At 33.1% G+C, this 13,555-nt stretch overlaps 1 protein-coding gene across 2 annotated transcripts in view; it reads left to right on the top strand.

Moving 5' to 3' along the window:
• Window positions 1-13,555, top strand: part of LOC142340993 (hippocalcin-like protein 4) — an 83,727-nt gene that overhangs the window by 25,881 nt on the left and 44,291 nt on the right. The window contains exons 1-2 of one of the 2 annotated variants that reach the window (XM_075391801.1): window positions 5,767-5,845; window positions 6,492-6,652. In XM_075391801.1, the coding sequence (XP_075247916.1) occupies window positions 5,802-5,845; window positions 6,492-6,652 (205 nt within the window). In that variant the 5' untranslated portion in view covers window positions 5,767-5,801. Of the gene's footprint in view, window positions 1-5,766; window positions 5,846-6,491; window positions 6,653-13,555 lie in introns of those variants that run through there. The other variant, XM_075391800.1, reaches the window with a different exon arrangement.

The following is a 13,555-nucleotide window of genomic DNA, read 5'->3' as shown; positions in this document are numbered from 1 at the left end:
AAATGTCGACCTAAACTTACCATGAGTGACAACGCCAAAACCTCTTTGGAGAAAAAGAGGACTTAGAACGAAACATTTGTAGTCCCGAAAATTAAAGCATTTCCTCTGAACTGCTGACGAAGAACATATTTTGGAGGTCTAACCCGCCAAACGTACCGATTTTTGGAGGTACGAGGAGCGGTTGATCCAAAATAGTCAAATCAGCATTTTGATCTTTATGAGAAGTAGGAGACTGACATCAGATGTTTTCAGACCATCGTGGTTGAGACCGAAAGCATACTGAACTCTCGTCGACTTACGAATGTCAATCAGCACCTTCGCTTTCTTTGGTCAAACAACGATTTCATCATTCAATATCAATTCACTTGCTGGATTGTTGGGGCAACCTGCACGCCCTCAATGGCCATTTTTGTCCTAAATCAATGTGCTGAAAAAAAAACAAAGAAAGGTTTCCCATTAGCTATCCCAAAATATTTCACTTGAGTAGTAGGTGGCAACTGGGTCTCCAACAGTTCACACCGTTACCCGAGAATTTTTACAAACCACTTCGAAAAATACAATTTTTTTTGGCTCTTGCACAAATGAACTCTCTCGAGCACATACAGAAACATAAATTTGATGAGAACTATAATGTTAAACAATTTTCAGTTCAGGCAACGACGCGTCCATCAAATTCAAGTGAACCAATACTTAACCCAGCGCGTTTCCGATCATGGAAAAAACTGCAGTTGATGCCCGCAACTGTTTAAGACCTTATCTTCAGGAATAATAAGGAACGGAACAACAAACAGTACAAAGTACCACATCCTTCATGAAAAATTCCACTTTTTCATGCACTTGGAAGGGGACGTAAGTTAGACTGGTAAGAAGGGGACGTAAAAAAGAAAAATCATGCCAAATACGCAAAAACCCGCCTACATGTTGACCATGCGCGTCAAATCTACAAACGCCAAGATAGCGAAGCGGACAAAGCTTTTGTTCAACAGCGGCTCGTTGTAATCATTCTTAGGATAACCTGAAACTCACTCGCAATTGTCATTTGCCGCCATAGGAACCGTTTTTTCCGGACACTATCGAAGACACAAAAACACCCTCAGGAAATACTACGACCTCATTTTCACACGCATGGCTACAAGTGCAGCTCATCTCCTGTCACGCGCTAATTTAAACAAACATGTTTCTCAACAACTTCCGACGTTTCTCATCACAAAAATGTTGACCTAAATTTACCATGAGTGACAACGACAAAACCTTTTTTATAGAAAAAGAGAGCTTGAACGATACGTTTGTAGTGCCCAAATTTAATGCATTTCCTCTGAGCTGCTGGCGATGAACATTTTTGGAGGTCTAACCCACCATACGAACCGCTTTTTGGAGTTACGGGGAACGGTTGATCCAAAATGCTCAAACCAGCATTTTAGTAAATACGAGAAGTAGAGACTCACATCAGATGTTTTTCACATCATCATGGTTGAGACCGACAGCATACTGAACTCATGGCCACTTACAAATGTAGGTGACGTATCAGACAAGAAGAACCGATTACCCTAAACTTTTCTTTTGTAAAAAGACCATGCGATTCACTGACACCCTGACACTTTTCATCAACCGTGCCAGCATCCTGCAAGTCGTAGAAAATTGTACAGCAACTTATGGACCACATGTGGAGACGCCTAGTTAAAGAGTTACTTCCCACTTTGAAAAAGCGAAGCAAGTGTTCCAAACATAGTGATGCTGTGAAAGTCTATAACTTGGCGTGGATACTTAAAGACGTCACACTGCGTGGGATATGGTCTTTTTGACAAATTGTGCAAAAAGTTACTGTAAAGGATGGTCCTGTACGCGTTGTCAAGGTAAAAACGGCTCACGGTATGTACGTCCGCCACGTTACCCGTCTCGCATGTGTTTTTGTCGATTAGCCATTTTCGATCACTTTTTTTCATGGAACGCAGGTCAACGCGAGCTACCCTCCGGTCTAATGCTGGCATCATTCGACCCCTTTTTGCTACCTTTTATGTTTTTCTTCTCCCCTGAGCCTGTTGTTGATGATGCAATCATTCAACAGGACCGAAGCCAATATTATTAAATTGAAACTGTTCCGACAAAAGAGTGGGAATTCGACTGTGTCAATATAAAACGTGTGAAAACATTAATTCTCCAATAAAAGGGACAGTATCACTTTAAATCATTGATTTTTTTTACTAGTAATGCGTTCTCTACGCATTGATCACATCTGACATTGAATGGGCAAAGAAAATTTGAGAAATATTAGAAAGCTGTTGTCTAGAATTTGACAGATCGCTAGTTTATTTTTAAACTGCCTATCATTATTGCAAGATTGCCTATTTTGTAGGAATTGCCTATTTTGCTCAAACTTGTGAAAGTCTGCTTGAATATCGTGCAAGATCATGTCAGATTCTGATCATACAAGACTCTGCTATCATGCAAGATTGTTCATATGCAAAAATGAGTTTTTAAGGCCTTTTTAAATGTCGTTTACAAGGATAAGAGCACTTTTCCCCCTCCCCCCGATCGAAAGAGGTTACACGGTGATACTACTGTTTGCTGATCGTTTTCGGTGTTCATGGTAAAGTTCTGTTTTTAATGACATGTACTGTTTATCTAAACTCCGCCATATGTTATTATTCATGTAAAGTTGCGCTGCCCTTGTTTAGTTTGTAAAACGATGTGACAAGAGACCATTGTGAAGTGATTTAAGAAAAGAAATCTACATTAACCAAGGTACTGAAGAGGCCTAAGCTTTTGTTCAACAGCGGTGCGTTGTAATCATTCTTAGGATAACAATATCAAGCATCCGATATCAATGCTGTTCTGCCGTCGGTTTTTGCGTTCAAAGTTTTCAAAGTAGCACTGTGCAGATTAACTGAATCTCACCCGCAATTGTCATTTGCTGTTATAGAAACCGATTTTTGTTGGAACTTCTATATCGAAGACAAAAAAAGACCCTCAGAATTTACAGCGACCTCATTTTCAGTTGCATGGTTACAAGTGCTGCTCATCTCGTTTCATGCCCTAATTTAAACAGACACGTTTCTTAACGACTTTCGACGTTTCCCATCACAAAAATGTTGACCTAAACTTACCATGAGTGACAACCCCAAAACCTCTTTTGGAGAAAAAGAGGAGTTAGAACGATACATTTGTAGTCCCGAAAATTAATGCATTTCCTCTGAACTGCTGACGAAGAGCATATTTTGGAGGTTTTACCCCCATGCGGACCGCTTTTTGGAGGTACGGGGAACGGTTGATCGAAAATGATCAAATCAGCTTTTTGACCATAATGAGAAGTAGGAGACTCACATCAGATGTTTTTCACACCATCATAGTGTGAAAGCATACTGAACTCTCGGTTACTTACGAATGTAAATCAGCACTTCGCTTTCTTTGGTCAAACAACGACTTCATCATCCAATATCAGTTCACTTGCTGGATTGTTGGGACAACCTGCCCGCCCTAAATGGCTGCTTTTGTCCTAAATCAATGTGCAGGAAACAACAAAGAAAGCTTTCCCATTAGCTATCCCAAAATATTTCACATGAGTAGTAGGTGGCAATGGGGTCTCCAACAGTTCACACCGTTACCCGAGAATTTTTACAAACCACTTCAAAAAATATAAGTTTTTTCGGCTCTTGCACAAATGAACTCTCTCGAGCACATACAGAAACATAAATTTGATGAGAACTATCATGTTAAACAATTTTCAGTTCACGCAACGACGCGTCCATCAAATTCAAGTGAACCAATACTTAACCCAGCGCGTTCCCGATCATGGACAAAACTGTTCTTGTTTCCAGCAACTGTTTAAGACCTTATCTTCAGGAATAATAAGGAACGGAACAACAAACAGAATAATGTACCACATCCTTCATGAAAAATTCTAATTTTTCATTCACTAGGAAGGGGACGTAAGTTAGATTCTAAATGCAAGATACTATCTTTAAACCTGATCTTAGACAAAAAAGAAACTTGTGATCACAAAGTCGACTGAAATTTTATCTTGAGGAGTAGCAATTTGCTAATTTAACAGTAATTCTTCATGGCAAATACGCAAAAACTCGCCTAAATGTTGACCATGCGCGTCAAATCTACATACACCAAGGTACCAAAGCGGCCAAAGCTTTTGTTCAACAGTGGTGCGTTGTAATCATTCTTAGGATAACCTGAAACTCACTCGCAATTGTCATTTGCTGTTATAGGAAGCAATTTTTTCGGACACTCTATATCGAAGACACAAAAAGCTTCCTCAGAAAATACTACGATCTCATTTTACATGCATGGTTACAAGTGCAGCTCATCTCGTGTCGTGCCCTAATTTAAACAGACACGTTTCTCAACGACTTTCGACGTTTCTCATCACAAAAATGTCGACCTAAACTTACCATGAGTGACAACGCCAAAACCTCTTTGGAGAAAAAGAGGACTTGGAACGAAACATTTGTAGTCCCGAAAATTAAAGCATTTCCTCTGAACTGCTGACGAAGAACATATTTTGGAGGTCTAACCCGCCATACGTACCGATTTTCGGAGGTACGAGGAGCGGTTGGTCCAAAATAGTCAAATCAGCATTTTGATCATTATGAGAAGTAGAGACTCACATCAGATGAACTCTCGGCCACTTACGAATTTGGTTGACGTATCAGACAAGAGGAACCGATTACCCCAAACTTTTCTTGTCGTGGAAAATTGTACAGCAACTTATGTACCACATGTGGAGACGTCTAGTTAAAGAGTTACTTCCCACTTTGACAAAGCGAAGCAAGTGTTTCAAACATAGTGATGCTGTGAAAGTCTATAACTTGGCTTGGATACTTAAAGACGTCACACTGCGTGGGATATGGCTTTTTTGACGAATTGTGCAAAAATTCCCTGTAAAGGATGGACCTGTAAGCGTTGTCAAGGCAAAAACGGTTCACGGTATGTACGTCCGCCACGTTACCCGTCTCGCACGTGTTTTTGCCGATTTTTCCTTTTTCGATCACTTTTTTTCATGGAACGCAGGTCAACGCGAGCTACCCTCCGGTCTAATGGTGGCATCATTCGACCCCTCTTTGCTATATTTTATGGTTTTCTTCTCCCCTGAGCCTGTTGATGATGCAATCATTCAAGAGGACCGAAGCCAATATTATTAAAATTGAAACTGTTACCGACAAAAGAGTGGGATTTTGACTGTGTCCATATAAGACGTGTTAAAACAGTAATTCTCCAATAAAAGAGACAGTATCACTTTATATCATTTTTTGTTACTAGTAATGCGTTCTCTACGCATTGAGCCCATCCGACATTGAATGGGCAAAGGAAATTTGAGAAATATTAGAAAGCTGTTGTCTAGAATTTGACAGATCGCTAGTTTATTTTTAAACTGCCTATCATTATTGCAAGATTGCCTATTTTGTAGGAATTGCCTATTTTGCTCAAACTTGTGAAAGTCTGCTTGAATATCGTGCAAGATCATGTCAGATTCTGATCATACAAGACTCTGCTATCATGCAAGATTGTACATATGCAAAAATGAGTTTTTAAGGCCTTTTTAAATGTCGTTTACAAGGATAAGAGCACTTTTCCCCCTCCCCCCGATCGAAAGAGGTTACACGGTGATACTACTGTTTGCTGATCGTTTTCGGTGTTCATGGTACACTTCTGTTTTTAATGACATGTACTGTTTATCTAAACTCCGCCATATGTTATTATTCATGTAAAGTTGCGCTGCCCTTGTTTAGTTTGTAAAACGATGTGAGAAGAGACCATTGTGAAGTGATATAAGAAAGGAAAAGTTTCACATTATGTTTGTTATAATTGAATTAATGTCGTCGCTAGTGAATGTCAAGTAAGTATGAGCTCAACTATATCTCGCTTGATATCGTCATTTGAATCCAGTTGAATATGGCACTGTGAAAGAGTTTAAAATAGGGGGACATTGACCCGCAGTCTTCTGATTGCTGGCATTTCAAATTCTCGCTATGAATCGACGTAACCAGCTTCAAAATTATTCTTCACCGTAAATTGAGAACACTTCGTTTTTCAGACAAAACTTTTCAAACATATATGAAAGTATCATTTTGATTGTTTTCATACCGTTGCAATTTTGTGGTGTTTGTTGAGAGCTATTTTGACATATCGTGATCTATTTGAGTGGAATAAGGTTAAACTTTTTTTTCAAAGTAGCAAAAATCTTTTGAAAATTTTGAAGAGTCGGCCAATTTGCAGTGACGCGAATTGATGCGAAACACAGTGGTGCGTCCGCGAGTCTACATGTGATTATATTGAAGATAAGCTTGACTGCTTTTTGAAGGTTTGTGAATGAAAAATCCCAAATACAGTTACATCAGTTCACTAGACCAGACCAGTTTTATATACTTAAAAATTTTTATTACTCAATAAATCCAGCCGGCATTTCACCTTGAACATTATTTATTGTTTCTGTTATTGAATCCAATGCGAAGGCTATCTTTACCCAAGGCAGTTTACTTCAGAGGTCAGGAGAGGGAGAGAAAGCCGTCGAAGGCTGAGAAGATCTCAGAGCTGCTGCAGAACACGGAGTTTTCCCTGGAAGAGCTGAAGAAATGGCACAAGAAGTTCAAGAGAGAGAACCCGTCTGGGAAAGTTACATGTAAAGAGATCAAAGAAATATTAGGTATGTTTGTCCAAACCCCAGTGATTCTGCAATTTTTATCGCGTAAGATCTGATAAGATGCTGATCAAAAATCTTTATTGTGTAAGATCTTATTTAACGATCTTACACGATAAAAAAAGTTTGCCCTCCGTGATCTTTAATCATGTAAGATCTGATAAGATACTTATCACATCTTCTAAGATAATGATACCATTTTGCTGAATTGTTATCTTATAAGATCTGATAATTATTTTCACTTCATGATCTGTTGAGACCACTGATGTTAATATTTACATCAGTTATATGACTCACCCTCATCTCTGCGGCCACTTCCATTGAAGCTAAAGGTTTATCGTGCATGATTATGGCAGAATGTTATGAGCGTCTCGTGAGATCTTTGAAAACATTGCCAGATATGCATACGTCTTTCTACAAGATGTCTTTTTAAAAGATGTCTTTTTACCAGATGTCTTTTTACAAGATGTCTTTTTACAAGATGACTTTTTACAAGATGTATTTTTACAAGTTGTCTTTTTACAAGATATCCTTTTACAAGATGTTTTTCACAAGATGTATTTTTATAAGATGTCTTTTTACAAGATGTCTTTTTGCAAGATGTCTTTTTAAAGGATGTCTTTTTACAAGATGTCTTTTTACAAGATGTCTTTTTACAAGATGTCTTTTTAAAAGATGTCTTTTTACAAGATGTCTTCTTACAAGATGTTTTTTTACTAGATGTCTTTTTACAAGATGTATTTTACAAGATGTCTTTTTACAAGATATCCTTTTACAAGATGTTTTTCACAAGATGTCTCTTTACAAGATGTCTTTTTGCAAGATGTCTTTTTGCAAGATGTCTTTTTAAAAGAAATCTTTTTACAAGATGTCTTTTTACAAGATGTCTTTTTACAAGATGTATTTTACAAGATGTATTTTTACAAGATGTCTTTTTATAAGATATCCTTCTACAATTTGTTTTTCACAAGATGTCTTTTTACAAGATGTCTTTTTACAAGATGTCCTTTTGCAAGATGTCTTTTTACAAGATGTCTTTTTACAAGATATCTTTTACAAAGTGTTTTTCACAAGATGTCTTTTTACAAGATGTCTTTTTACAAGATGTCTTTTTGCAAGATGTCTTTTTAAAAGATGTCTTTTTACAAGAAGTCTTTTTACAAGATGTCTTTTTACAAGATGTCTTTTTACAAGATGTCTTTTTACAAGACGTCTTTTTACAAGATGTCTTTTTACAAAATGTCTTTTTACAAGATGTCTTTTTACAAGATGTCTTTTTACAAGATGTCTGTTTACAAGATTTCTTTTTACAAGATGTCTTCTTACAAGATGTTTTTTTACTAGATGTCTTTTTACAAGATGTATTTTACAAGATGTCTTTTTGCAAGATATCCTTTTACAAGATGTTTTTCACAAGATGTCTCTTTACAAGATGTCTTTTTGCAAGATGTCTTTTTGCAAGATGTCTTTTTAAAAGAAATCTTTTTACAAGATGTCTTTTTACAAGATGTCTTTTTACAAGATGTATTTTACAAGATGTATTTATACAAGATGTCTTTTTATAAGATATCCTTCTACAATTTGTTTTTCACAAGATGTCTTTTTACAAGATGTCTTTTTACAAGATGTCATTTTGCAAGATGTCTTTTTGCAAGATGTCTTTTTACAAGATGTCTGTTTACAAGATTTCTTTTTACAAGACATCCTTTTACAAGATGTTTTTTACAAGATGTCTGTTTACAAGATGTCTTTTTACAAGATGTCATTTTGCAAGATGTCTTTTTGCAAGATGTCTTTTTACAAGATGTCTGTTTACAAGATTTCTTTTTACAAGACATCCTTTTACAAGATGTCTTTTTACAAGATATCCTTTTACAAGATGTTTTTCACAAGATGTCTTTTTACAAGATGTCTTTTTACAAGATGTCTTTTTGCGAGATGTCTTTTTAAAAGAAGTCTTTTTACAAGATGTCTTTTTACAAGATGTATTTTACAAGATGTATTTTTACAAGATGTCTTTTTACAAGATATCCTTCTACAATTATGTTATTCACAAGATGTCTTTTTACAAGATGTCTTTTTACAAGATGTCTTTTTGCAAGATGTCTTTTTACAAGATGTCTTTTTACAAGATATCTTTTACAAAATGTTTTTCACAAGATGTCTTTTTACAAGATGTCTTTTAACAAGATGTATTTTTACAAGATGTCTTTTTACAAGATGTTTTTTTACAAGATGTCTTTTTACAAGACGTCTTTTTACAAGATGTTTTTTTACAAGATGTCTTTTTACAAGATGTCTTTTTACAAGATATCTTTTACAAAATGTTTTTCACAAGATGTCTTTTTACAAGATGTCTTTTTACAAGATGTCGTTTTACAAGATGTCTTTTTACAAGATGTCTTTTTACAAGTCTTTTTTTACAAGATGTCTTTTTACAGGATGTCTTTTTACAAGATGTCTTTTTACAAGATGTCTTTTTACAAGATGTCTTTTTACAAGATTTCTTTTTACAAGACATCCTTTTACAAGATGTTTTTTACAAGATGTCTGTTTACAAGATGTCTTTTTACAAGATGTCTTTTTGCAAGATGTCATTTTAAAAGACCTCTTTTTACAAGATGTCTTTTTGCAAGATATCCTTTTACAAGATGTTTTTCACAAGATGTCTTTTTACAAGATGTCTTTTTACAAGATGTCTTTTTGTGAGATGTCTTTTTAAAAGAAGTCTTTTTACAAGATGTCTTTTTACAAGATGTATTTTACAAGATGTATTTTTACAAGATGTCTTTTTACAAGATATCCTTCTACAATATGTTATTCACAAGATGTCTTTTACAAGATGTCTTTTTACAATATATCTTTTACAAAATGTTTTTCACAAGATGTCTTTTTACAAGATGTCTTTTTACAAGACGTCTTTTCGCAAGATGTCTTTTTAAAAGATGTCTTTTTACAATATGTCATTTTACAAGATGTCTTTTTACAAGATGTCTTTTTACAAGATGTCTTTTTACAAGACATCCTTTTACAAGATGTTTTTCACAAGATGTCTGTTTACAAGATGTCTTTTTACAAGATGTCTTTTTGCAAGATGTCTTTTTAAAAGATGTCTTTTTACGAGATGTCTTTTTACGAGATGTCTTTTTACAAGATGTCTTTTACAAGATGTCTTGTTACAAGATGTCTTTTTACAAGATGTTTTTTTACAAGATGTCTTTTTACAAGATATCCTTTTACAAGATGTATTTTTACAAGATGTCTTTTTACAAGATATCATTTTACAAGATGTTTTTCACAAGATGTCTTTTTACAAGATGTCTTTTTACAAGATGTCTTTTTGCAAGATGTCTTTTTAAAAGATATACTTTTACAAGATGTATTTTTACAAGATGTCTTTTTACAAGATATCCTTTCACAAGATGTTTTCCACAAGATGTCTTTTTACAAGATGTCTTTTTACAAGATGTCTTTTTGCAAGATGTCTTTTTAAAAGATGCCTTTTTACAAGATGTCTTTTTACAAGATATCCTTTTACAAGATGTTTTTCACAAGATGTATTTTTATAAGATGTCTTTTTACAAGATGTCTTTTTGCAAGATGTCTTTTTAAAGGATGTCTTTTTACAAGATGTCTTTTTACAAGATGTCTTTTTGCAAGATGTCTTTTTAAAAGATGTCTTTTAAAAGGATTTCTTTTTACATGATGTCTTTTTACAAGATGTCTTTTTACAAGATGTCTTTTTAAAAGATGTCTTTTTACAAGATGTCTTTTTGCAAGATATCCTTTTACAAGATGTTTTTCACAAGATGTATTTTTATAAGATGTCTTTTTACAAGATGTCTTTTTGCAAGATGTCTTTTTAAAGGATGTCTTTTTACAAGATGTCTTTTTAGAAGATGTCTTTTTACAAGATGTCTTTTTACAAGATGTTTTTTTACAAGATGTCTTTTTACAAGATGTATTTTACAAGATGTCTTTTTACAAGATATCCTTTTACAAGATGTTTTTCACAAGATGTCTTTTTACAAGATGTCTTTTTACAAGATGTCTTTTTGCAAGATGTCTTTTTAAAAGAAGTCTTTTTACAAGATGTCTTTGTACAAGATGTCTTTTTACAAGATGTATTTTACAAGATGTATTTTTACAAGATGTCTTTTTACAAGATATCCTTTTACAATATGTTTCTCACAAGATGTCTTTTTACAAGATGTCTTTTTACAAGATGTCTTTTTGCAAGATGTCTTTTTACAAGATGTCTTTTTACAAGATATCTTTTACAAAATGTTTTTCACAAGATTTCTTTTTACAAGATGTCTTTTTACAAGATGTCTTTTTGCAAGATGTCTTTTTAAAAGAAGTCATTTTACAAGATGTCTTTTTACAAGATGTCTTTTTACAAGATTTATTTTACAAGATGTATTTTTACAAGATGTCTTTTTACAAGATATCCTTTTACAATATGTTTTTCACAAGATGTCTTTTTACAAGATGTCTTTTTACAAGATGTCTTTTTACAATATGTCTTTTTACAAGATGTGTTTTTACAAGATTTCTTTTTACAAGATGTCTTTTTACAAGACATCGTTTTACAAGATGTTTTTCACAAGATGTCTGTTTACAAGATGTCTTTTTACAAGATGTCTTTTTGCAAGATGTCTTTTTAAAAGATGTCTTTTTACAAGATGTCTTTTACAAGATGTCTTGTTACAAGATGTCTTTTTACAAGATGTTTTTTTACAAGATGTCTTTTTACAAGATATCCTTTTACAAGATGTATTTTTAAAAGATGTCTTTTTACAAGATATCCTTTTACAAGATGTTTTTCACAAGATGTCTTTTTACAAGATGTCTTTTTACAAGATGGCTTTTTGCAAGATGTCTTTTTAAAAGACATCCTTTTACAAGATGTATTTTTACAAGATGTCTTTTTACAAGATGTCTTTTTACAAGATGTCTTTTTACAAGATGTCTTTTTGCAAGATGTCTTTTTACAAGATGTCTTTTTACAAGATATCTTTTACAAAATGTTTTTCACAAGATGTCTTTTTACAAGATGTCTTTTTACAAGATATCTTTTTGCAAGATGTCTTTTTAAAAGAAGTCTTTTTACAAGATGTCTTTTTACAAGATGTCTTTTTACAAGATGTATTTTACAAGATGTATTTTTACAAGATGTCTTTTTTACAAGATATCCTTTTACAATATGTTTTTCACAAGATGTCTTTTTACAAGATGTCTTTTTACAAGATGTCTTTTTACAAGATGTATTTTTACAATATGTCTTTTTACAAGATGTCTTTTTACAAGATGTCTTTTTACAAGATGTCTTTTTACAAGACATCCTTTTACAAGATGTTTTTCACAAGATGTCTGTTTACAAGATGTCTTTTTACAAGATGTCTTTTTGCAAGATGTCTTTTTGAAAGATGTCTTTTTACAAGATGTCTTTTACAAGATGTCTTGTTACAAGATGTCTTTTTACATTTTTTTTTACAAGATGTCTTTTTACAAGATATCCTTTTACAAGATGTCTTTTTACATTTTTTTTACAAGATGTCTTTTTACAAGATATCCTTTTACAAGATAATTTTCACAAGATGTCTTTTTACAAGATGTCTTTTTACAAGATGTCTTTTTGCAAGATGTCTTTTTAAAAGACATCCTTTTACAAGATGTATTTTTACAAGATGTCTTTTTACAGGATATCCTTTTACAAGATGTTTTTTCACAAGATGTCTTTTTACAAGATGTCTTTTTACAAGATGTCTTTTTACAAGATGTCTTTTTGCAAGATGTCTTTTTAAAAGATGCCTTTTTACAAGATGTCTTTTTACAAGATATCCTTTTACAAGATGTTTTTCACAAGATGTCTTTTTGCAAGATGTCTTTTTAAAAGATGTCTTTTTAAAGGATGTCTTTTTACATGATGTCTTTTTACAAGATGTCTTTTTACAAGATGTCTTTTTAAAAGATGTTTTTTTACAAGATGTCTTTTTACAAGATATCCTTTTACAAGATGTATTTTTACAAGATGTCTTTTTACAAGATATCCTTTTACAAGATGTTTTTCACAAGATGTCTTTTTACAAAATGTCTTTTTACAAGATGTCTTTTTGCAAGATGTCTTTTTAAAAGACATCCTTTTACAAGATGTATTTTTACAAGATGTCTTTTTACAAGATGTCTTTTTACAAGATGTCTTTTTACAAGATGTCTTTTTGCAATATGTCTTTTTACAAGATGTCTTTTTACAAGATATCTTTTACAAAATGTTTTTCACAAGATGTCTTTTTACAAGATGTCTTTTTACAAGATGTCTTTTTGCAAGATGTCTTTTTAAAAGAAGTCTTTTTACAAGATGTCTTTTTACAAGATGTCTTTTTACAAGATGTATTTTACAAGATGTATTTTTACAAGATGTCTTTTTTACAAGATATCCTTTTACAATATGTTTTTCACAAGATGTCTTTTTACAAGATGTCTTTTTACAAGATGTCTTTTTACAAGATGTATTTTTACAATATGTCTTTTTACAAGATGTCTTTTTACAAGACGTCTTTTTACAAGATGTCTTTTTACAAGACATCCCTTTACAAGATGTTTTTCACAAGATGTCTGTTTACAAGATGTCTTTTTACAAGATGTCTTTTTGCAAGATGTCTTTTTGAAAGATGTCTTTTTACAAGGTGTCTTTTACAAGATGTCTTGTTACAAGATGTCTTTTTACATTTTTTTTACAAGATGTCTTTTTACAAGATATCCTTTTACAAGATGTATTTTTACAAGATGTCTTTTTACAAGATATCCCTTTACAAGATGTTTTTCACAAGATGTCTTTTTACAAGATGTCTTTTTACAAGATGTCTTTTTGCAAGATGTCTTTTTAAAAGACATCCTTTTACAAGA

Source organism: Convolutriloba macropyga, chromosome 6 (assembly GCF_964194025.1).
Source record: "Convolutriloba macropyga chromosome 6, txConMacr16.3, whole genome shotgun sequence".
NCBI classification, from domain to species: Eukaryota; Metazoa; Xenacoelomorpha; order Acoela; family Convolutidae; genus Convolutriloba; species Convolutriloba macropyga.
Note: the sequence above shows the minus strand (reverse complement) of the source record. Positions and strands in the feature narration are given on the sequence as shown.